The sequence below is a fragment of the Aulonocara stuartgranti genome (assembly GCF_965226115.1).
Source record: "Aulonocara stuartgranti genome assembly, chromosome: 22".
NCBI lineage: Eukaryota > Metazoa > Chordata > Actinopteri > Cichliformes > Cichlidae > Aulonocara > Aulonocara stuartgranti.
This window is the reverse complement of record NC_138957.1, coordinates 29,003,571-29,027,201: the sequence shown is the minus strand read 5'-3', so window position 1 is coordinate 29,027,201 and position 23,631 is coordinate 29,003,571. Positions and strand designations below refer to the sequence as shown.

The 23,631-nt window shown below is 39.3% G+C and overlaps 1 protein-coding gene across 5 annotated transcripts in view; it reads right to left on the bottom strand.

The window, feature by feature from the left end:
- Positions 1–4,065: 4,065 nt before the first annotated feature.
- Positions 4,066–23,631, bottom strand: part of atp9b (ATPase phospholipid transporting 9B) — a 43,694-nt gene continuing 24,128 nt past the window's right edge. For 2 of the 5 annotated variants that reach the window (XM_082522094.1, XM_082522090.1), the window contains 18 exons: positions 23,003–23,163; positions 22,306–22,448; positions 20,480–20,592; positions 18,482–18,733; positions 14,909–15,070; positions 14,611–14,703; positions 12,927–13,010; positions 12,293–12,463; positions 11,724–11,822; positions 9,597–9,689; positions 9,132–9,276; positions 8,607–8,671; positions 8,237–8,392; positions 7,953–8,017; positions 7,665–7,773; positions 7,518–7,575; positions 6,418–6,621; positions 5,594–5,851 (listed from right to left, as the gene is read on the bottom strand). In XM_082522094.1, coding sequence (XP_082378220.1) covers positions 5,673–5,851; positions 6,418–6,621; positions 7,518–7,575; positions 7,665–7,773; positions 7,953–8,017; positions 8,237–8,392; positions 8,607–8,671; positions 9,132–9,276; positions 9,597–9,689; positions 11,724–11,822; positions 12,293–12,463; positions 12,927–13,010; positions 14,611–14,703; positions 14,909–15,070; positions 18,482–18,733; positions 20,480–20,592; positions 22,306–22,448; positions 23,003–23,163 — 2,352 coding nt within the window. In that variant the 3' untranslated portion in view covers positions 5,594–5,672. The other 3 variants (XM_082522092.1, XM_082522093.1, XM_082522091.1) reach the window with 3 other exon arrangements.

Below are 23,631 nucleotides of genomic sequence, written 5' to 3'. Positions count from 1 at the left end.
ATTTACAGAAAGTGTGCAATAATTGTTTAAACAAAATCAGGCAGGTGCATAAATTTGGGCACCACAAAAAAAGAAATGAAATCAATATTTAGTAGATCTGCCTTTTGCAGAAATTACAGCCTCTAAACGCTTCCTGTAGGTTCCAATGAGAGTCTGGATTGTGGTTGAAGGTATTTTGGACCATTCCTCTTTACAAAACATCTCTAGTTCATGGACAGCTCTCTCTAACTCACACCACAAATTTTCAATAATATTCAGGTCTGGGGACTGAGATGAACGTTCCAGAACGTTGTACTTGTTCCTCTGCATGAAAGTCTTAGTGGGTTTTGAGCAGTGTTTCGGGTCATTGTCTTGTTGAAAAATCCAGCCCCGGCGCAGCTTCAGCTTTGTCACTGATTCCTGGACATTTGTCTCCAGAATCTGCTGATATTGAGTGGAATCCATGTGTCCCTCATCTTTGACAAGATTCCCAGTCCCTGCACTGGCCACACAGCCCCACAGCAGGATGGAACCACCACCATATTTCACTGTAGGTAGCAGGTGTTTTTCTTGGAATGCTGTGTTCTTTTTCCTCCATGCATAACACCCCTTGTTATGCCCAAATACCTCAATCTTAGTTTCATCAGTCCCCAGCACCTTATTCCAGAATGAAGCTGGCTTGTCCAAATGTGCTTTAGCAAACCTCAAGCGGCTCTGTTTGCGCTGTGGGTGGAGAAAAGGCTTCTCTGCATCACTCTCATATACAGCATCTCCTTGTGTAAAGTGCGCTGAATGGTTGAACGATGCACAGTGACTCCATCTGCTGCAAGATGATGTTGTAGGTCTTTGGTGCTGGTCTGTGGGTTGACTGACGGTTCTCACCATTCGTCGTTTCTGTCTATCCGAGATTTTTCTTGGTCTGCCACTTCGAGCCTTAACTTGAACTGAGCCTGTGGTCTTCCATTTTCTCAATATGTTCCTAACTGTGGAAACAGACAGCTTAAATCTCTGAGACATCTTTCTGTATCCTTCCCCTAAACCATGATGGTGAACAATCTTTGTCTTCAGGTCATTTGAGAGTTGTTTTGAGACCCCCATGTTGCTACTCTTCAGAGGAAATTAAAAGAGGAGGGAAACTTACAATTGACCCCCTTAAATACTCTTTCTCATTATTGGATTCACCTGTGTATGTAGGTCAGGGGTCGCTGAGCTTACCAAGCCAACTTGAGTTCCAATAATTAGTTCTAAAGGTTTTGGAATCAATAAAATGACAGCAGTGCCTAAATTTATGCACCTGCCTGATTTTGTTTAAACAATTATTGCACACTTTCTGTAAATCCAAAAAACTTCATTTCACTTCTCAAATATCACTGTGTGTGTCTCCTATATGATATATTTAACTGACATTTTTTATTGTAACAACCAACGATTTATACAGGAAAATAATGACTATTAACAAGGCTGCCCAAACTTTTGCATCCCACTGTATATTCATGACTTACAGCTGTGTTCTCATCAGATCTGAACTATCAGACAATTTGTAGACACCTGTCTTAGTTAATTGTATAAATATCCTAAAACGTTTTCAAATGCTAGCAAAGAATGAGAAGTGCTCTTTCTGATGTGCACAATAACAAACTAAACCCAAGTAAATGAGAAAAACTGAGAAGAACTATTTGATGAAAGTGCACCAGACGTGATTTGTGTGGCCAGTAGTTTAAAAAGAAAATCAATATTCTCACATTAATGTGATCATTTCTAAACGCATTCTTTTCCCTGACCGCTTTTTTAACCTTCAGAAGCACTTTAATGTTTTCTGTGCTTACTTCTGTACATCTGAACAGAGCGGAGCACTTAGGCTCTTCTGTCTCTGTTTATATAAGGAGATGTTTATTTATCAACCAATGACTTAGAGCACTTCAGCTCTCTTGTTTCTGCCTCACTCGGGAGCAAATTTTGAGCTTCTGGGTGAACACCGTTCTGCTGCACGGCCAACTCATCCTTGACGCTAATACGCTTCTAATCTAGGTGTTTAGCCGATGCTTGCTACTGTCACTGTGCTAAAAGGGTTCTCCGTTTTTTGTTTCTCTTTTCTCTTTGCATAACTGGTCATGTGTCATCTAGCAGTGTTAAATATTACTCAGTGCTAGGCAACTAATAATTTACCCAAGTTACATAGCAGTAGTTTTGTTGTACCTCGATTGAAGTGACTGATATTGAAACAGATTGATCTGATGTGTCGTTGGAGTTTTTCTAAAAGAAAAAAAAGCATTGGATGATTACCTGTATGCTCAAACTATGCTTGTTTTATTGGTGAACCTGTGCCTTTGGACCGAGATTAACAAACCCCTGGTGGTCTGAAGCCAACACACAAGTGCATTAAACCTGCAGTCTTTCTAATGGCCACTAGGGGGTGAAGCCTCTGGTTGCTAGATGAAGTTTACTTAATAACAGACTATGAGGAAAATCTCATTCATTCATTCGATACACATTTTTCTGATGAGTTCATGGTCTCGGTTGCTAGTTTCAGGGCTTGGTGAATACAACGTGTTGTTCATTTTACGTGAGGGTGAGTGTTCATGTTTCTAAATCATTAGTTTAAAAACACAATGCTGCTTTTCTTGAGGCTTCACAACACGACCTCAGTAACTATGGGTGATGGCGCGCTGTCCGTCTTTTATATACAGTCTAATTCCAGCTAAGTCAAAATCACAGTTTCTGTAACGCAATTACATTTAAAACCACTTTAAAGGTGTTTTTCTTTTGGTTTGTTTTTTAAGAAACAATTCTAATTCTTTTTTCCCCCCCATAAAACAAACAAACAGTGACTGTACCATTACTCAGTTTCATCAAGAACACAAATGAATCTAAGAAATCTGCAGCGGTTCTCCTTTTAGTACAATAAATCATTAGTCCCACGAGCATTATCCAGTCCATCAAAGCTCCTTGTGCAGCACATTAACTCTATACTTTTGCTGGTCTGGGAAACAAACCACAATAACTCTTTCATAAATGTTGCAAGAAGAGTAAAACACAACCTGCAGTGCAGCACTTCTTCCCCTCCCCACAAAGTGAAAAGCGTGAGATGAAAGAACTTTTCTTAACATGTCGAAGTCATCGGACCATCACATTCATCACTGGGTCACCCTCCATCAGCAAAGTACTTCCTGCTCCATGGGGAGAAAAATTGATAGCACATTGTCTGTTTGCTCAATGGCTGCCTTAGATTACATGGTAAAACATATAGTTTCTTTTAAAGAGTCATTAAAGCTTCCTCCATGCGGCTCACATTTAAAAGCACCGACGTTTCCTCTTGTTGTACATAGAGTAGAGTAGACATTTCTCAGGTGAGGGATATTTTAATACAAAAATGGAAACGTGGGCCAATTACAGGTTTGGGTGCTTGAAGTGATTTAAAACATGCATGTAATTCATCTTAGGTAGTCTGAAACTTTAGCATCAACACAGATGAAAATGGCATTTTTAATTTCATATATAAGTTAAATAATTGCTAAAACTCCAATGCATTTTTTTGCTGGTTTGAAAAGGTTCATAAACAATTCTACAACTACATGTGGCGACATAAGTGAAGGATTCCAAACTTCACACTTAATTTTTCTAAATAATTTATTTAACATGAACATTTCTTAGCAGTAAGGCGAATCACTTAATTGTCTAAACTTTAACTAAATGCTCCATATGTGCGCCCTAGTCCCTTCTTTCCTTAAGTTTGGTAATATCCAGCTGAGATGCACCTGATACACTTTGGTGGAATACAGCTTTAGTTTAATAATAATTTGATTAGGAGTTTTTGAAAATTCTGGTCACAGATTTTAAATCATTTTTCATCATTTGAGCCTCAGAAACAAATAGATGCTATTTGCAATCTGTTACAGAAACTTTGTTTTGTTTTTAAATGTAAAAAACAAAAACAAAAAACAAACACCTAAGGTTCAACACTCAAGTTCATACATGACTGAAACTCATTTGCTCTCCAGTATTTAGTCTCTGTCTCCATCTAGTGGCCAGATGATAAACCTAACAATGAATATATCCTTGGCTGCCTCTGCTTTCAGTTAGAAAAATCCAAACAGGAACATTTTTAGTATTCATTGTCTTTTTATTACTCCTTAATCAATACCAGTTTTTATAAATAACAGACATACGGTTAGAAATTGCTGTGTCAGCCATGGAAAGTAAGATCATAAGAAACTTGACAGAAAACAGGAATCAACAACTGGAATTGCTGCTTGTAAGAATGAAAATCGCAATTTCAAACATTCAATGCAATTTGCATCAAAGTATTTTTTTCCCCAAAGAACTACAATGATAAAACTCATTCCTCCTTAAAAAGGGATGAATGTCAAAGTCCACTGCAGGTCAAAGTCAAACCGGAGCAAAAGAGTCGAATTGTCAATAAAGCCCTAAAAGCTTTCAGCCAGCGAGTTTAATCAGGGCCCTTATTATAGTTTGCCATCATGAAAAAACTTGTTCTCCAAGAAAAGCAGCAGGATTCAAGTTCAGATATGGCTGTGGAGGCAAAGAAACCGAACCTAAACCTCTGAGATGCAGATTGAATACATGCACATCATAATGAGGCACAGAGCTGCCACGCTGACAGGAGGACTGACGGCCACAGACGCACACAAGTGTGAAATTATACAATCAAAGCCAAACATGGAAACATTTAGGAGTTCTGATTCTACACTACAAAGACTACAGATTGATGTCTTAAAAATGTAAAGTTCACCTCAAAGCCAGTCCCAGTAAGCTTCGACCCTCAACACATCAACAGCATTTTCTCTCGAATGATTTTTGGTTAATGCACGTCTGTATGAGATTGAAACACAGCGAGTTTTACATTAAGTCCAGTAACAATCAAAGCTGCATGTAAAGACTTTATTTACAGTAACACAAGAAACCAGTGAATCATCCTTTTCTCCCTTACTGCAGCTCAACACTGTTCAAACACACCGCCCAGCAACTGTAATTAATACCATAAATAAAAAAAAAAAAAAGGTGACACTTATAGTAAAAAAGTTTCCAAACGCCACATATAAAAATCTAAACACTGAAAGTAATGCATCTGAACGGTATAAAATGACGAGCTGATGTATTTAAATGCTTTAAAACAAACGAAGGCAGGTCGACCCCCTTTGGGAAAAAGTGGGGTCAAGTGTTTCGGGCCTTCCAAGTGCAGTCACCGCGCCTGTACCCCTCCTCTGACAGTCTTTTATTATGTGCTCAATCTTTTCAAGTAATTCCATGTATCAGTGGCAAACCCCCCCTAAAAAAAAACCAACAACTTTCTTTCAGTTTTTTTTTTTTTTTTTTTTTGATTGTTCCAGTGTTTCCTCTGTCCATCACTGAGGACCAGTGTGTACAAAAAGTGCGAAAATTACAAAGCTCATTGCTGCACAGAACTACAAACCTAACAAAAACATAATCCCAGTTTGGCTCATGAGGAGAGCTTGGAGTAGCTTGGTGGTGAAAATTTGCGCTTCAGGTATTTGATTATGTAGAGAGGAAGACAGCTGACGAGTGTGATGGCGGACACCTTCCACAGGAAAGGCCAAGTCGTGATGAAGGACGAGTCTGGGAGAAGGAAAGATAAAGACTTTATCACAGCGACATGATCGCGCTCTAAAATTATGTTGGTGATTGCGTATTGGTCAAAGCATGAAAATAAAAACTTAAACACGTGAGATGAAAACGACCCACACGACAAAATAAACCCAAGAACATAAGATGATGCAAACATACAGATGCAAGACCAGATACATAATATCAGAGACAGATGAAGGAGAAAGGGGTGTGAATTCACAGGCTGTACACCTACCAAGGAAAGCTCCCAACGACACCCTGCCTATGCCTGTTGCCGACACACAGAAGCAAAAGAAGTGCAGCAGAAACAGTGAGTGCAGTGCAAAAAGTTAGCAGTGAAGAAAGAAATAAAAATAGGACAGACAGAGAGAAGAAAAAGACTGAGGAGGGAATAAAAGCACAGAGCTGAGGGTTTAAACAACAGCGCAACACTTAGGTGCCAAGTAGTGTTACATCAAACTAAACAGAGCGGGCACAGCGAAGAAGAAGGCGGTTCCTTGAAGTACTCAGACCAATCAATACTGGACGTATCAAACCAAAAGTAAAAGCCTCACACCAACTGTTCAAGCTGTTCACAAGCAGGTTAGTTGACTATTTAGCAACTGAAAAATAGCATATTAGCATCACTCTTCATGGTTGTTCAGACTAAGGTTTTATTTTAATGAGAAAATATTCAGTAGATTAAAGTACAACAAGAAGTTCTCATACAAGCTTTCATATAACTATTTGATAGGATTTTTAAATATAAAGATATTCTTATTATCTCCTGAAACCTTAAATGTTTAAAAGGTCAGTAAACCAGTAGTGAAAAACTCAGAGGAAAGGTATACCTACCAAAGTACTCGTTGAGGAAGGCGAGTGAGGCGAGGTAGCAACCCAGGCTGAAGAACTCAGCCACCACCATGAGCCAGTGCCAAGTGCGGATCGTCAGCGCCACCATCAGCAGCTCAGTCAGGATGAGCGCCGTGAAGGAGATGGCAACCACGTGAACGAACTCCGACTCAAACAGCACCAACGCGCTGTACATGAGGATGCCCCCTGGTGGCGCCAAAGGAAACATGCGGACTTTAAAAACTTTTTTGCACGATTAGGTCTGGTCTAAGTGTCTGGGCTTAACTAAAATTACATTACTCATTATTCATTCAGGACTTGCTGTGCACCAGATCTCCCTTTAAGAAATCACGATTGTTTTCTAAAGATTAACTGGCCCAGTCTATCAGTTTCATCAACAGTGGTCTGGGACACTGAGTTAAGGATTATGGTGTCTGCAGATAAGGACTGATTCAATAACATTATTTATGAGGCTGAAGGATCCACAATGACTTCCAGTGTGTCTCACTCTTGAGTGTCCAGACACACACTCATCTTTGGGCGCCTGCTGTATCTTGATAGCCTTTCATTTTATCATAACACTACACAAATTGAGCTTAATAGCCTATAACTGATCACGTAATTGCTTTTTCATATTGGCTTAATACAGCGCATTCCACCGACTCAACGTCTGTAATAAATTATGCCCGATCAGTTCCTAATATTTTCTTCCTTTCATATTGCTTTTTTTCCTCTCCACATACCGAGTATTGGCCTTTAATTAAAAACCTCGAGCTGTCAGGAAGTCACGCTTGAGCAAGAACATAGATCTTTCTCACTCGCTGCATGGCTTAGCGATTACAGAAATATCGATTTACTGGACAGACAAAAGCTTGCATGTAAAAGCGGATGGCAGTTGGAAACCTTAGATACTGAGAAACGGACTGTGCAAGGGTTTGAAGGGGCCCTGGGACTGTGCTACTAGACAATGCACAAATGATGAAATGGTGGCTGAAGAGTTGCTCTGACAGTTTAAAGATAGAATCACGCTGTAGATGGTTCTGCTATAACTTGAAAGTTGATTTTAGGAAGCAAATGTGAGTGAATGATAAGGAAAAACACACCTTGATAGACACTGATCAAAACCCAAATGAGGAAAGTCTTGAAAGACAATGAACGTCCCTGAAAGAGAGAAAGACATGTTGTTACTTGTTTAAATTCTAACGAAGGAAAGCTGTCAAAACCAAAGATTAAAAAAAATGGGATTAAACCTTAGTGAGGTCCTTATAAAGCTCTGGGTAGAGCAGGGCCATTTCTGGCTTCACATCTTGGTCCAGGACCAGGGAGAATACAGGAAACATGGTGTAGATAGTCGCATACCTACACACAAAGTATAAAAAAAATAAATAAATAAAAAAAAAGAGAAAGAAATGAGAGACGAAGACAGGAGAGGCAACAAAACTGAAGGTTATATGATCGAATACTGTAGAAGCTTGCATCAGGGTTATGCTGTTGTGAAGCTGTCCTTACACTGGCCCCATGAGACTTCAGGTACTCACCCGACCATGAGGAAACCCTGGTACAGAGGCACAGAGGCAAAGTAGAAGACGGAGGAGAAGACGGCCTGAGGACAGGACACAAAACTGGTGTCATAAAGTCACCAAATGAGGAATTTTAATGTCCCCGCTGTGGGGAATTTGTAATTTCGTTTTAACCGCAAAACAACTTTCATGATGAACTCATTAGGAACGATCAAAAGCAAAATATAGGCTCAAAATATGTAACAAGAAACATACAGCATTTGTAGTGTTTTGTCTGTGTTTTAATTTAACTATCGCTGTACCTGCATGGTGGAGATGATCATGCCCCTGTGCATGACAAACTGGCCAAGCGCTGCAGAACGCTTGTAGCTGTTCCTGCCGTGAACCATGAGCAGGCGGCCAATGTGCTTAAACTGAGTGATGGAGAAGTCTGCAGCCAGCGACGCCTGCTTCCCTTCCTATGTGAAACAAACAGAATAAAGATGCTAAGCTAAAGTAGAACAACCGTTTTCTTTTTTCTTCACATTTAAAGACATGCCACTTCGTTTTACCAGTTTTATAACTGAGGGATCTGAGTCAAGGTTTTTAGAGTTTTTATGACCAAATTAAGTTATTGGACCTAATCCAGGATAAGACACACAAGGTCTGAATGAAATGTGCAGCAGGCTTTACCTTTCCTTCAATCCCGATGCCACAGTCTGCAGCCTGGATCATACTGACATCATTTCCTCCATCACCTGCCACAAAATTACAAATTACATGATGCAGTTTCTAGAAGTAGCAGCTGGAATGGGCATTTTTAAATCAGTGAGTTTTCACTGCCATCTTGTGGACACATGCAGTAATACTCTGTCTAAGACCACATGAATCTTCCTCTAACCCAACTAAAATCAGTGATGTTAAATGGTCACATCTGGGATGGGACGGTTAAGAGACTGTGAAATTATGTGTTTTTCTCTGAAGCATTTTACAAACCAGTTCAGCTTGTATCCCAAACACGAGTATGAAATCGGTCTGGTTTAATTTGTCTGTTCACCAGAGTTTTATAAATGGTAAACACTTTCCTCTCGAAAAGATGGAGCTAAATTCACACAGATATTTTCTCCCGCTAACAGATTTTCCCAGGCTGTCCGTGGATCGTAGCCAAATGCCTTGTGGGCAAGCAGGTCTGCCGCCCCTATATCTGTCAACACTTACCTATGGCGCAAGTTCTGTTGGCTGTGTGCTGTTGGAGGAGTCTGACGATTTGAGCTTTCTGAGTTGGAGAGCAGCGACAGCAGACCACCGCCGGACACTGACACGCCAGCTCCACAAACTCGTGCTCATAGTACCTCAGACACACCTGTAGCACCACAAAGGAAGTAGCATACATTTAAAAAAAACTAACAAAAAAACCAAAAAAACCCCAAAGGTTGTGTGACATAAATTAACTTGTTGACCAGAAAACACAGTGAAAATGTTAAATTCCTGCTTAACTTCATTTTTTTTTTTTTTTTTTTTTTTTTTTTTTTTAAATTCAGCTCACTGTTCCAGTTGTTTTTATTATCTTTCCCTCTCCAACTCCTCCACTTCTTGGGTGAACTCCAAAGTGTTCGTTTTGGCTAAGAAGTACACCCTCAACATCATCGGCTGTGCAAGCGTCACTGCACTGCGCTGTAGTACCTCTAAGGAGTCTCCTGAGATGACCAGAGCACAGTCATGTTTCCTTCTGAAGGCGTTCAGCTCCAGATGGGCCTCTCCTCTGTTTGAGACCTGCTTGAGAGCCACACAATACAATTATCCACAAGATCATTTAGGCTTTTTGTTATCGCACATTTAATCTTAGTGAACAGCTATCTGTTTTGGAAAATGCAAAGTGGACAAGACTGCCATAAGCTTTCCATTTACTCTTTGAAGTTTACTTATAGACACATTTCTACTAATCAGGCAGGCAGGCTTCTCTTACATGCAGGTAGACAGTCTGTATAGAGGCAAAATGCAATCGTGAAATGAAGAGCTAACATAATATATATGCTTTTAGAAAAGTGGATAGAAAAGTACCGTAATTGTCGGGCTATAAGCCGCTACTTTTTGCACAAGCTTTGAACCCTGCGGCTTTTAGTCAGGTGCGGCTTTTCTATGGATTTTCCATGATTTTTGTCATATCGTAAGACGATTTGTTTTGTTTGTTCCGCTGTTGTACGGCACTACGTTGCCTGGCGGAAGGATCGGGGTTCAAGAGTGGTATGTTAGTCACATGTCCGTCCACCAGGCAACGTAGTGCCGTACGAAGTAGCGCGAAAAACAAACTTCAAAGTAGCGCTACGCATTCAGCGGGAGGCGTGGATGACGAGCGGCGATAAACTTGCGAAAAGCAAGTTATGCCCAACTCCACCGGTGGATTCTGACAGCGTGGAAAAGTGCGAAAACATCCACGATCACCAACGGATTTTGAAGGGCTGGACTGCTGCATGATGGAGAGGAGGACACCGCCACGGCCCTTCTGAGGGTGTTCGACTCTGACACTGACAACGAGGATTTCTTTGGTTTTGAAAGTGACAACGAAGGAGAGAAGCGGAGAGTGGATGACGAAGCCATCCTGAGCCTGTTCGTTTCCGACATTGGAGAAGAGGACTTTGGTGGTTTTAGAGCGCAGGAAGAAGAGAAAGATGGTGAATGACTGACTTTTCTTCTTGTTAAAGCCGTGTCACTGCACCTGAGCCTAAAAGGTAGTCCGAATCTATTTTTCTGGTGTGCTGTAGGTTACTGTTATGTACTACATGTGCAAATATGTACCCATAACTTGTTTTTCAAAATATTAATAAAAGGGGTGTGTCTCCAAACAGCCATCTCTTTCCTGACAATTCCCTTTGTGCATATTCTCTTACATATGATAAGTCAACATTGAAACACCTGCGGCTTTTAGTCAGGTGCGGCTAATGTATGTACAAAACAGGATTTTCCCCTGATTTTAGCTTGTGCGGCTAATATTCAGGTGCGCTTTGTAGTCCGGGAAATACGGTAGTTTTTAATACAGCCATACACACCTGCCCACTCCCTTAGGTCTGCCAATCAGCAGCTCTTTAAGGTGCCAAACACCAAGGGTAAATTTAGAGGTGACCGTGCTTTTGCTGTAGCTGCTCCAAAGTTGTAGCATGATTGGCCCTTGCACGTTAGGCAGACCTCTGCTCTTTCTGAGTTTATAACTCTTCTTAAAACATATTTATTTGCTGAAGCCTTTGGCACATTTTAAGAGATTGACTCTATTTGTTTTACTATTTTTTCTAATTCCCTAATTTTTAACATGTTTTATTGTTTATGCTATTTGTATATGTGGTTCAGGGGGTTTGGAAGCTCATCTCGTAACCTGAAGGTTGCCGGTTCGATCCCCAGCTCTGTCTGTCCTGGTTGTTGTGTCCCTGGGCAAGACACCTACTGGTGTTGGCCAGAGGGGCCGATATGGCAGCCTCGCTTCTGTCAGTCTGCCCCAGGGCAGCTGTGGCTACAACTGTAGCTTGCCTCCACCAGTGTATGAATGTGAGAGTGAATGAGTAGTCGAATTGTAATGTAAAGCACTTTGAGGGTCTCGAAAAGCGCTATATAAATGCAATCCATTATAATTATTATTATTACAGCGATTTAAAACAGTAGTTTTATTTTAAACTGCTTTAAAAATAAAGGTGGTATGGTAACCATAATCTCTTATCCACCCTCCCTGAAAAACTGAGTTACACCCAGAGTGTGAAGCAGCCAACTAGCCGACAGGTCCTTTTATGCAAACACTTCATGTTTTCAAATAAAACAGCGTACCGGTCTGAAGACGTGGATGTCTTGGTTCCTGGAAACCAAATGAGAGCTTTTAGCGATGCACGTAGCCGTCTCAAGCTTGTCCCCAGTTAGCATCCAGATCTGAGAAGAAAACAACATGAAGAAACACAAAGTGTTACAGAAACAGCACAAAAATGGAGTAAAATTAAACAAATAAGATCTTCAGTTATCTCCAACACTTCATGGTTAATTAACATGAAAATACATCAAATTCTGATTAGGTGTAATATTATAGTTTTCCTGCTTTTTATCCCTCCTGAAGTAATTATTAAGCAACTTTCCTTCAAGGTATCAATATTGTTGTTTAAACATAATGCTAACAAGCAGCAAAATGAATTTTTCTTCAGTCTCAATTGAGAAAAATTAAGTTGTTTTAATCTTTTAATTATTTCTTCCACCTTTTTCTTTTACTCCCTTGCACTAACACTACCATGTCACTATTACTTTAATAGTTTTGTTGGACTGCAACAAAGTAAATAAATCAAAGTGGAGATGATCTGACGAAAAAAAAAAAGCATCGGTCTGGCGTCCAGTTTTATTTCTGCACCGACCTTGATGCCAGCATTTCTAAGCAGCTCCAGCGTGGGCCTGACGTCTGCTTGTAGCTGGTCTTCCACACCAGTCAGACACAGAAGCTCCATCTCTCGCTCGAGACTCTCCACCACTGCTGCGACCTTCAGGGTTCGATCGTGGATACTCAGTTTCGCTTGATTGTAGCGATTCTGCACAAAAAAAGGAGAAAGAACAAAAATAACGAATAAAATCATGAAGCGATTCAGAGCTTCAGAACCGCAAATAGTGGACACGCCTGTTATTCTCCCTTTAGAGTAGTTTGAACTGCAGAGACTACAAAAATCAATAAATGTATTTACAGGCAAACATGAAAGTGATCTGAGGATTATGATGGGTTTGTGGTTGTTTACTAATGTCAAAGAATTCCTTTTTTTTATGAGTTACTTAAACATTTGTTTCATCTACTCTTCTTTCATTATGTTGTTTATGACAGTTATATCAGTAAGTGTAAGTTAAAAGTCCAGAGGAACCACGAACTTCACCCTCAAAAATGACCGTACAGTGAAAACACATATTTAGATTTTCATTTGGAGGGCTGTCAAAGCAGACTATATTAGATTTAAAGAGGTACACATCGTTCCTTATAAACCAACAACTGATAAACCTGCATACCTCAAAGTCCTGATATTGCTCCTCAGATAAACACTTCTTCGCCACCACCAGAGTCCTCAGGCCCTCTCTGGCCATGTTCCCACACTGAAAGGAAGGAGATCAGAGATCTATTTCAGGGGTGTTTTCAGTCTCAAGTATCTTTCAAAAGCTTCATCGCTCTTGACTGAAGTAGAAGATGTTGTGTATTTACAATAAATGTTTGCGAATGTTTCCCTGAGATTAATTTCAATCAAATCTAGGGCAGATAAGTTCTTTTATTAGAGCAGCTGCTGTGCAAGTACACCATGCAGACACTACTGTCAATAACAGCATATTGTTACCAACACCAAAAGAAATCAATATTGAATAACATACCCTGTGGTGAAATTCAGAGGACACAGTAAAACAAAGGGATGGATGGCAGTTTATTTTTGATATGAAACACCAATAGGGGCAATCTGTCCACTTGATTGGTTATTGACAAGCTGAGTAACTGCAGCGCGTTGATCTGACAACGGGATATTACGGCCAACAGGACATCATTAGCACCATTGTTCAAGAATATGACATACTGTAATTACTTCAACTTTATCTAGGTCACTAATTAAATCAAAAGCTGCCCCCGGTGCTAAATGACTCAATAATGCCAATATAATTATGAACATATGCGCACAAGACCTTCGACCACCAAACTGGTGTAGGTGGCCTGTTGATCTTTTGATGAAATGTCCCCATTAATAGAGATGCCATAAGCAGCTAAGCTCTCGTATATTTGTTATTCATGTTGGTTATTTTATTACTTCACATAAGTAGAAACAAATGAGAAAAATACTGGCAGAGTTCCCACATGTGACAATGTTTAAGACTTAAACAGTAGATTCAACATGTATCATCTTTATTATAGAAAGACTACATTTAGTATACATTAAATTAACATGCCTTTTTAAGACATGAAATTGCATAACATTTTTAAAGCAGGTGTTTTTCAGCATAACTTTTATTTATTTAGTTTGAGTTCAACAACTGTATTTAAAATCTTTTATATTTAAAGCTCCACAATCCCTTAACTATTATGTTATGTGAGAACAGCATGCGTCAACAGTTCACACAAAAATGTTTTGAGGATGCGCACAGACTGATTAGAGCACGATGTTTCTTGTCCCTGCTCCAAAACCTGTAATTATGCTGTCTGCCCATCATTTTACATAGACTGTAATTACAAGTAGCCAAGAAGAAAAACTGGTTACATCAGCCCTAACTCCAATTCTGAGCCAGAGATATTGAGAATTTCGGGCAGTGACAATCTAAAAGATCTACAAATCGGGGACCTATCCGGGAGTCAGTTAAACCAGGTTCCTTCAGCATAAGCAAAGTTATATTCAAGACCTTTTTAATGGTGTTTAGAATGAAACTGAATCTTAGAAAGACCAATCAGGTAACAGTCTTTATCTGGCACTAGCTGAGGCACTAATTTGACAAACTGCACCAATCCAAGCGTGCTGCCTTATAGTAACCGTGTGCAAACACATGGAACACTTAAGAGTGCAGGAATAGTGTCACCGACTCACTGTTGTGATTCTCATCCTGAACCAAAATTTGGTTAAGACTAACTTTAATGGAATTTGCGCTTCTTTGATCCAGTTCTGTCCAAACTATATTTACAGGAAGTATCCAGTAAAATCTTTAATATGACTCAAATTTGTACCTCTTCTTCCAACCAGTCGTTATACTGGACGATGCTCGCCATGGCAACATCAGCACCCTTCATGTAGAAAGTGATATCCCCCGTTGACTCCTCCTAAATAGTTGGAAAATAAAAATAGCTACGTTTCTTCTAAATTTGAAGGCATTACTGTGGAAACTAAGCTAAACAGAAGCAACAATAAACAGAATTACAAGATTAGGTTCAAACCTATCTTAAAAATTAGCCCTCATTATGTGCAGGAATAACAGAAACAGGCATGACTCAGACCACACAACAAGGAGGATATCATTATACACACCCGAACAATGATGCCCATCCTTTTGCTCTCAGAGGTGAAGGGGAAGATCTGCAGGATGTAAAAGGAGAGAATCTGTCCAGAGGGAGTCTTCAGCTGCAGGGAGGTCAGGTCTCTGTTCACCAGGGTCAAACCAACGCTTTCTGTCCACCGCACCAGCGCCACCTGAGGAAGATTCGATGCTTTGACTTTAATAAAACAGCAGACAAGATATACTTGTTCACAATGTTTGAGGATCAAATTAAAATACTTAAAATCTTTATTTTAGGATGAATGTTTACTAAAACTAACAGGTTAATGAGAAAATCACTTTATGTAGGAAAGAAAATGATGAAAGTTGACAACATGTAAGCTGATTAAATGTACTTTCACATGCACTTAAAGGATGAGAGTGTGTTACGGCATCTCCAGAGCTGCTGAGCTCTTCCCATTCAGCTCCACATAAGTGTTTTTCTGTTTCTCTTTCCTCTTTTTCCCCTCAGCAGGAACTGCGGCCCCCGAGTGAGTGTTCAGCTGCACACGACTCAATCCTCAATGGGTTCATTTTCAATTTGCTCACTCAAAGGTTGTTATTATACTCCGACCTACAAATTAGAACTTCCTGTTAATACCCCATCATTTCTCCTGCTCCCCCTTTGAGCTCCGTAAAAAGGCTGCCTATATTTACTTAACACACATCTGTGTGCCATTATCCTGTGTGTGTGTTCACATAGCTGCACATGGACACACATGAATTGACACACAACATGTGCTGACATTAAACAGAGTCCTTTTAATCTACTTTATCAGCTCTACAAAAACTATTTAAAGCTTTGTCAAGTTTGATACAAATTGCATGTGATTCAAACTGCGTGTGTTACAACATTACTAAAAAAAACGACTGCTGCTGACTAGTTTACTGCAATGGCAGACGTTCTTAAACAACACGATCAATCATTTCAACTGTGTTCACTGTGTTTTAGCAGCCATGTAAATCACAATAGCGGCAAGTGGACTCTTAACAGTTAAATTCTTTTTTCTGCTGTAATGTCACTGGTAACATAAAAGGGTGCACCCTGAAGAGCTCAATTTATTTTGGGATCATTTGACACACTTTAGATTTGAAAGAGTATCTCAAGACAGAGCAGAAATTGTGCATCTGGATTCATGAGAAACTTCTGTTGGTAACTTGTTTATCCCAAATACAAAACTATAAATCGTCTAGTTTGCGTCTTCTTTTTGCATTTGAGTAAAAGTTCTTGCATAACCAGTTTAACAAACCTTCACAGCCGTCCTGCTATTTGTACACATTTTTAACTGTTATTGATAAGCACACAGGGACACATGCAAACTTAACGGGAAGGAAAAGTATATTTACTTGATTATCATTGTGGTGTAATCGACACCATTTAATTAGCGAGGAAGCATTGCAGTTTGGTGATTTTAGAACTGAATGAATTGAACCTAAATTCTTTTTTTTGTAACTTTGGAAATTGGATTTACCTGAGAATCTGCAAAGCTAAATTAAAAAGCAATGTCCCAGCATGTTCATATTGTTTACATAATGTATCTCACCTTTTTTTGACACAGAGTTATCTTCACAAAGCTTTTGATTTTAGCTCCAAATAAAAATTATCAACACTATGACAGAGTCTAAGAAGTCAAATATTAATAGCCAGTGACCACCAGCTCAGCTGCTTTTCAACTGCAGGAACTGAATGGATCCAACCTGGTGTTTCCCATGACATGAATCTTAGGGGGAATTTCACAAAGATTTCTCTTTTTCTTGGCTTTTCAACAGAATTTTGCAAACTTGGAAGGATCAGGCACTATCAAATTGACGTGCCTTGCATGTATGCCATTAAAAAGGAAGTAGCAAAGAAATATTTTTTATAAAGGAGAATATTAAATGTGAAATAGCAGCTGCTGCAATGCTTTTCTTTTCTTGCATTGGAGATGAAGTGACACAATTTTCCTGATCTTAATGACAGCTGAACAATAATTGTCAAACTTCTCAATCCAGAAAGACCAAGTGTGTAATTTAATACGAGCTCCTGAAAGGTGACAATATGTAGGAAAGAAAAAAAAAGCCACACACATTTAAAGGCTACACTCAAATATTTTTTTCTAATCAGACCACAGGTCGGACGACCTTTGTTCTGATCCCAGTAGCTTCCACTTTATGACTGCTTATGATATCCGAAATGATGAGCGGGCCAAACAAACTAAGAGAAGTATAGCGGCTGAGATCGGATGCTGCATTCAATGAGACGAAGGATTCAAAAGAAGAGGGAAATGAAAGACAGAGAAAGAACAAAGGAGAGAGTGAAAGGGGAAGGGAGAGTTCTACCAACAATCACAGATCTACACCTCTCATCCTCCCAGTGAGAAAATTAAATATTGATCAATCCAAGCAGTGTGAGACAATAGAGGGAGGAGAGACAGAGCAGAAAGAGGGGATATAAATAAATATACCCATCAACTTGGAGGAAGGTAGTGCAGGTAAAACAGAAAAATTAGATTTATCTTTTAATACGCTTTTATCTTTATTTTGATTGCCAAAGGTGGCAGGGGGTAAAAAGAAACTCTGCCAGTCTCACATAGGCTTTACGAACCTTCACATGTCAGTGGTGATAAACATGCCAATAATGCTGCAGTGGGCCTTTAAGGGTAGATTAACTCCCCTCCAATCTGCATTAAACTACTGTTAAAAAAAACAAAACAAAACAAAAGCCTGACTTTTTTTGTCGTTTTCCTTCTGTGTTTTATGTGTTCTCCATGTAATCCAGCTCTCGTGTTACATGGAGAAAGGAAACACTGAGGATCCTCGTGGGGACCGGGCTGCATTCTTCCTTCAGTTACAGCAGTAAATTCTCAGGCAGCTAATATAGACAATTAAAAAGCTTAACCTCTAAAAAGAGTTCATGACCTTTGACTTTCTGCCAGTGAAATGATAATTATGACTAAGCAGGATTATTTAGGATGGCTAATAAATGACACAGAAAGAGATTAGAAATATTTTTACAATGAGTGTTTCAAAAGCAAAATCTCCCTTTTCCGCATCCTTTTGTTTAGTATATACATGTTTTCTCCTACAAAAATATTAAAAGGTGCTAAAATAAAGATTTAAGCTGACTTTAAAATATATTATGGGTTTTTCCAAAGACTCTGAATGAGCTGGGAATCACCCAGAAACGTCACTCATGACAAGGGCGGTATTGTGACAATTTGTCTCACACAGATTATTTAAACACATCTGTGTGACTGTAGAAAAAATGGACTCTAAAAGGTAAAGAAAATAATTTTATGTAGTGCACTGTAATGTGTTCAATTCAGACAGTTATTCAATCTTAACAATGTGCTGATTTAATTCATTAGCTTTCTATTTTACGTTCCCTGCCAGCTTCCAACTCCAAATGTAATCTGCATCACAATAAGTTAACCTCTGTTAACCCAAAGTAGTCATAAAATATTGTTTTTGACAAGTGAGGAAAACTGTGACCCACCCAAATTAGATAAGTTTGCTAAATACGAGGTGGAAATAGAGCTATAATCTAATCTTTGACGACCAGGATAACCACTGTGCTTTATATCTACCTCATCTGGGCTGGAGGCTTGATACGTGCGGTTGTCATCACTGAAGTCCTGGTCGGCTTCTGCAGATTCAGTCTCCCCGTTTACTCCGGCATGCGACTCGTACACCGGTGTGACGTTGTGGCACAGGGCGATGGCTTTCACGGCCTCGTGGATCCGGCTGCTAACGCTCTTACGAACCTTTGGACCTGATGCCTGGGTCTTCCGCGATGGCGTGGCACCAGTGGCACTACCACTGGATGGCTGGGAAGTTGCCTGAAGTAAGAACAAACAGTCTGCAGCTGACAACAGTTTCTGTCCAGACTTGTATTAAATATTTAGTTTTTTAAAAGAACTTTATAGATTTGGGCTCGGCTGTTCCTGTGTTATGGCACTGAGTAAAGGAACAATGGCCAACATAGTGTTGCACAGTTACATGAACCTTTGAGCTGTTGTATACAAAATGTCATCACTTTATCCTTTTAAACATTTTTGTGAAATATTGAAATATCCATGTGAATTCATGAGTTATGGCTAAAAATGTGTTTGCAAGGTACCAGATCCAGTGCCTAAAAGAACTGAATCTGGAGTATATTTATATATATTTATCCCTGCAGACACAGTAAGAAACAGCTAGTTCTTATCAATCTGACACACCTGTTCAAGCTAGATGACACAGCGAGGAGAGGACTGCAGCATAGTCTCTATCTTGTTATATTTGGTTTGAGGGCTTTTACATTTTCATCTCTTTTGACAAGAACCATCAGTTTAAGTGTGCGATTACTGAGCATGACAACAGTCCACAGAGCCAGCTGTAGTTGACAGGAGGACTGCACTCTACTGAGCATTAGACTTTGGTTTATTATTAGACTTGACTCCTGCTGAGCAGAGAAAGGGGCTGACAGGAGTACAGTAAGTACACAAACTTTATCTAAAGGGACTGAAAGATCTACAGGCAGAGATTATTATGCCATTCAGCCAGATAAACACAGTGTCACAGATATAAATGGAGGATTTCTTCTAAATGTACAACAGATACTTGTAGGCAAAAGTTGTGATTAAATTAAGACCTTTAGGTGGGTTTTTTTAGACTATATTATAAATGATCCTCTTTAAATTTTACACATCACTGTGACAGTACAGTACAGAAAAAAGTATTGTATAGCACAAATGAGAGAGGCACTGCTGATCAGCACTGCTTCAGCTGTCCTGCGCTAAAAAGACTAGTCATTTTTCATTAGCTGAGATTAGACATAAGGGTGCGGGGCAGATGGTTTCAGCCTCGACCAGCTGTTTGGAGCTGGCTGAGAGCGAACAATATCATTCTGTCAAGACTGCAGCCAGATCTGAGCCACCCAGTGAGGAAACACTTGCTTACAGTACAGGGAGTCTCTCAGGGACGCCGCATGATGAATGGACAATATGGGCTTCTTTCCTGGAAAACTTATTCTTAGCTCAATATAAAAATTGATTAAACTGATCCGCAGAGAGGGGCAGGAATAAGCGGGAAAACACTGAGGGAAAAAAAGTATTAATTTTAACTGGATACGCGCCCATGCTGGGCACAAATTTTCAAAAGTCAAGTAAATTGTGTACCCAGTGTCTATCGTTAGGCATATGTGTTATAGTTTTAAAGTAATACTGAGCGAACACTCACACTAAACAATCATTATTCTGAAATTTACAAAAGAAAAAAAAAGAAAAAAAAAAAGTATTTTTTCATAATATGGATGCTAAAAAAATTAGTGCTAAAAATTTTTACATAGATTTTATTTTTAGTGAATTAAAATATTGGACGTTATTTTCATATACACAAATACACTCACACCAATTAATGCACACAAACAAATCAGCATGGAGGTGAGCTGAAGGCAACCAGACTTCTTTTTTAGGTTCATGAAGAGATTTTACCTCTAATCCAAAAGGCTTAAAAGTCCAGATGCCTTTAACTCGGGTGCTTAAGACATACACAGACTAACAGTAGCTGGGTTTTCTCAACCACACGTCATTAAGGTTGCTCACCTGTGCGTATGACTGGACTATATGGCTTTGGATCTCATCCATGGTGTCTGTGCCATAGGATACTGTTCCCAGGTGGAGTCGCTTGAATATCATTTCGTTTTGTGTCAGAGTGCCTGCAGTTCAGAAGATTATTTAGACATTACCATATAAAACAAACAGAACATCCACAGCACCTGAATCACAATTCAACAAACTCTCAAAAGATAATGTTTAAGACCCATCGCAAGTGTAGAATATCAGTACTGTGTTTACTATCATTATGTCATGTGTTTTAACAAGACAAGACATAAATAACATTTTTGGTACAAATCCGCAGTCTTTGTTATTGCTGGTCACAACTGTGATGAAATCCTCCCTGAGAGAAACTGAGCAGCTCCTAATTTGGCATCTCTGAACTCCAGCTTCTTGTATCATCTTACATATACACAGATACCCATCAAGCTACAACAGTATCAGATGCCTTATTTATTGTGCAAGCTCTAATCGCTTCCCAAAATTAATAGCTAAAATCGTCCTTGCTTTAAATGTGCAAGCAATCCCCTTCAAGGTTGACACCTTGTGCTCCCAGCCATCCTGCAAAGTTTGGATCACCACCTAGATCTCCAGAGGCAGGTCTGTGACTACAGCACAGAAAACAATCTGTTTATTTGACTATGCTTCTAAGAACCTTATGTTAGGTTTGTGCTCTATATAAATAAACCATGTCTCCACCTTATATCATCCAGAGTTTCTTATTACACAACTGTATACAATAGCAAAATTAAGAGAAATTCAGCCTTTCTGAAAGCTCTCACACACACACACACACACACACACACACACACACACACACAGCGGTCGTCTTCATAAGACCGTTTCCAATATATCATGGGACCTGCAGGGTAGTGCATTTGCCTTCTCACTGACCTAATCGCATTACCAGTATGGACTGCGTGTCCTTTCTAACTATCAGACAAGACTGCATACAAAAAGACTGAGTGAATGTTCAGACACTAAAAGCAAAAGAAAAAAGAAAAATCCTTGAAAATGGGGGCAATGGCCTTGTTTAATGGATGTTGGTTGCCAGAACGTGTGCTGATAGAGCGTAAAGCTGATTAGAGGGCATCTAACTTCCAAAAACATTAGAGGCACAGAGTTAACCAATTCTAATGGATTGATTGTTTGTTCTTTTTTCCATGTACTTTAACTACCAACCTGGATAAATAGGCTCTAAAGCTAATCTATTCCTACCTAGATCAGTGGGGGAAGACAAAGAAGCATATTAGGACCCCAGCAGGAGTTTATCACTCTGACACACCGTCTAGAATTAGAAAAGAGCAGCCATTTGTTTATTAGTGAAACACGCCACAATAGGGAAATAAGAAAACTTGAGGACTCCTGAGAAGCACCTGAAAACGCTGGATTTTTCCTCAGTTCTCCGTTTTAACTCACACATGCCCACAGTGTCAAATGTTTCTACTTCAGTTATCATCAAATGTGCTTAATTCATAAAGGAAAAATTAATGTGGCTGCATTAAAGACTCATTCTCAGTTTTTTTTGTTTTTCCTTTTGGTTAATGTGCTTTGATCAGGTAACATCACTTTCTAATCTGCAAGTAGGGATCTAGACACCTTAAAAATGTTAACATTAAAAACCCATAAATGCTATAATACACACGTGTCACACACTTTGTGTAGACCTTCCACCTTCTTTGATGGTATGATAAGGCTTCCACAGTCTCTCCCATTTGAAGATGCACAGCCTAAACCAGCATCCAAATCATTTCTCCTCTTGAAGCAAATAATTTCAGTCAAACTCGGATTGTCAGTAAAATCTTAAACACTACCTGTCTTGTCTGTCAGCAGATAGACAAGCCGGCCCAGTTCCTCGGGGATGGTGCTGGTCCTCACAACAGTGCCGGGGATGTTTTCATCTTTCATTATCATCCAACCGTAGGCCGACTTTCCCATGTCCAAGTTTACACGCAAACTAAACAAAAAAAAAAACGAAATTAAATAAAATGACTGTAACCCACCACCAGTAAAACAACAAAACTGTATTAAAGACCAAATAAAAAGAAAAAATGGCTACAAAAAAAAAAAAAAGAAAAGAGAAAGAAAAAGAAAAAGAAAAAAGGGGGAAAACAGATTAAGAGTTTTAAGAGTATCTTTGTCTCACCAGTCACAGTAAGGCTACATAAACTAAGAAATAAGAAAACACTGGCTAATTCTTTTTTCTTCTTAAATAACTTGTCCTTTTGTCCACTGTTCACTGGTTTTAGTAAACCTTAACTGAAATAAAAAGAGAATACTTTGAATTCAACAACTGAAGCAAAATAAATTCAACATAAAAAAAATCTGTTGAACACAAAGATTTGATAGGAAATCTGTTTTGAATGTACTGTAAGATCAAGCTTCAAAATATTATTTTTTCTAAAATAATATTATTAAAAATAATATCATCATTATATCTATTTTGGTAAGAACATTTACACCTGCCAGTGTGGGAGGATCGACTTCTGAGGTTTGTATTTGAGACTGTACCTGATGGGGATGATGTAGGAGAAAAGCACAACAAATCGGAAGAGATTGCGGAACCAAGGACCCACAAACCCTTGCAGTGCAACCATCACCACAGAGAGAACCACCTGGGCCAGGAACAGGGCTTTGGTGAGACGGTTCAGCTCCAGGTCCAGCAGGCCAACCTTTGGGGAAAAGATAGACGTCAAAATGGGCCGATTACAACATAGCTGTCATGCTTCATCGATTAGAGAGTAATTTCTGTAAAATCTGATTAAGTGTGGCATTTGTTTTTAGCAATTTTTCTCTAATGTAGGACACTTTTTCAATTAACTTGAAATACAAAGCCAGATAAAACATCTTATTCCTTTTCTGGCAACTTAAAAAGAAAAGAAAAGGGTCTTTGCTACTTTCCCATCTGCTACCAAAACCTTACAATATGCGACACATGGGCAAAAACAAAGCCAATCAAACTCTCAGCTGCAGGATTTTAACATGCAAACTGTGTATACAGCATAAGTAAGTTTATTGGTGCTGCCACTTTGTGCCAAACTTCAAATTGCATTATTGTCATGCTGAAGTATTGTCTTTCAGTGCAACAAATAGAAGGTCAAAAGGCCTCAAAAACAGAGAAAGTTCCCATATTGAGATGG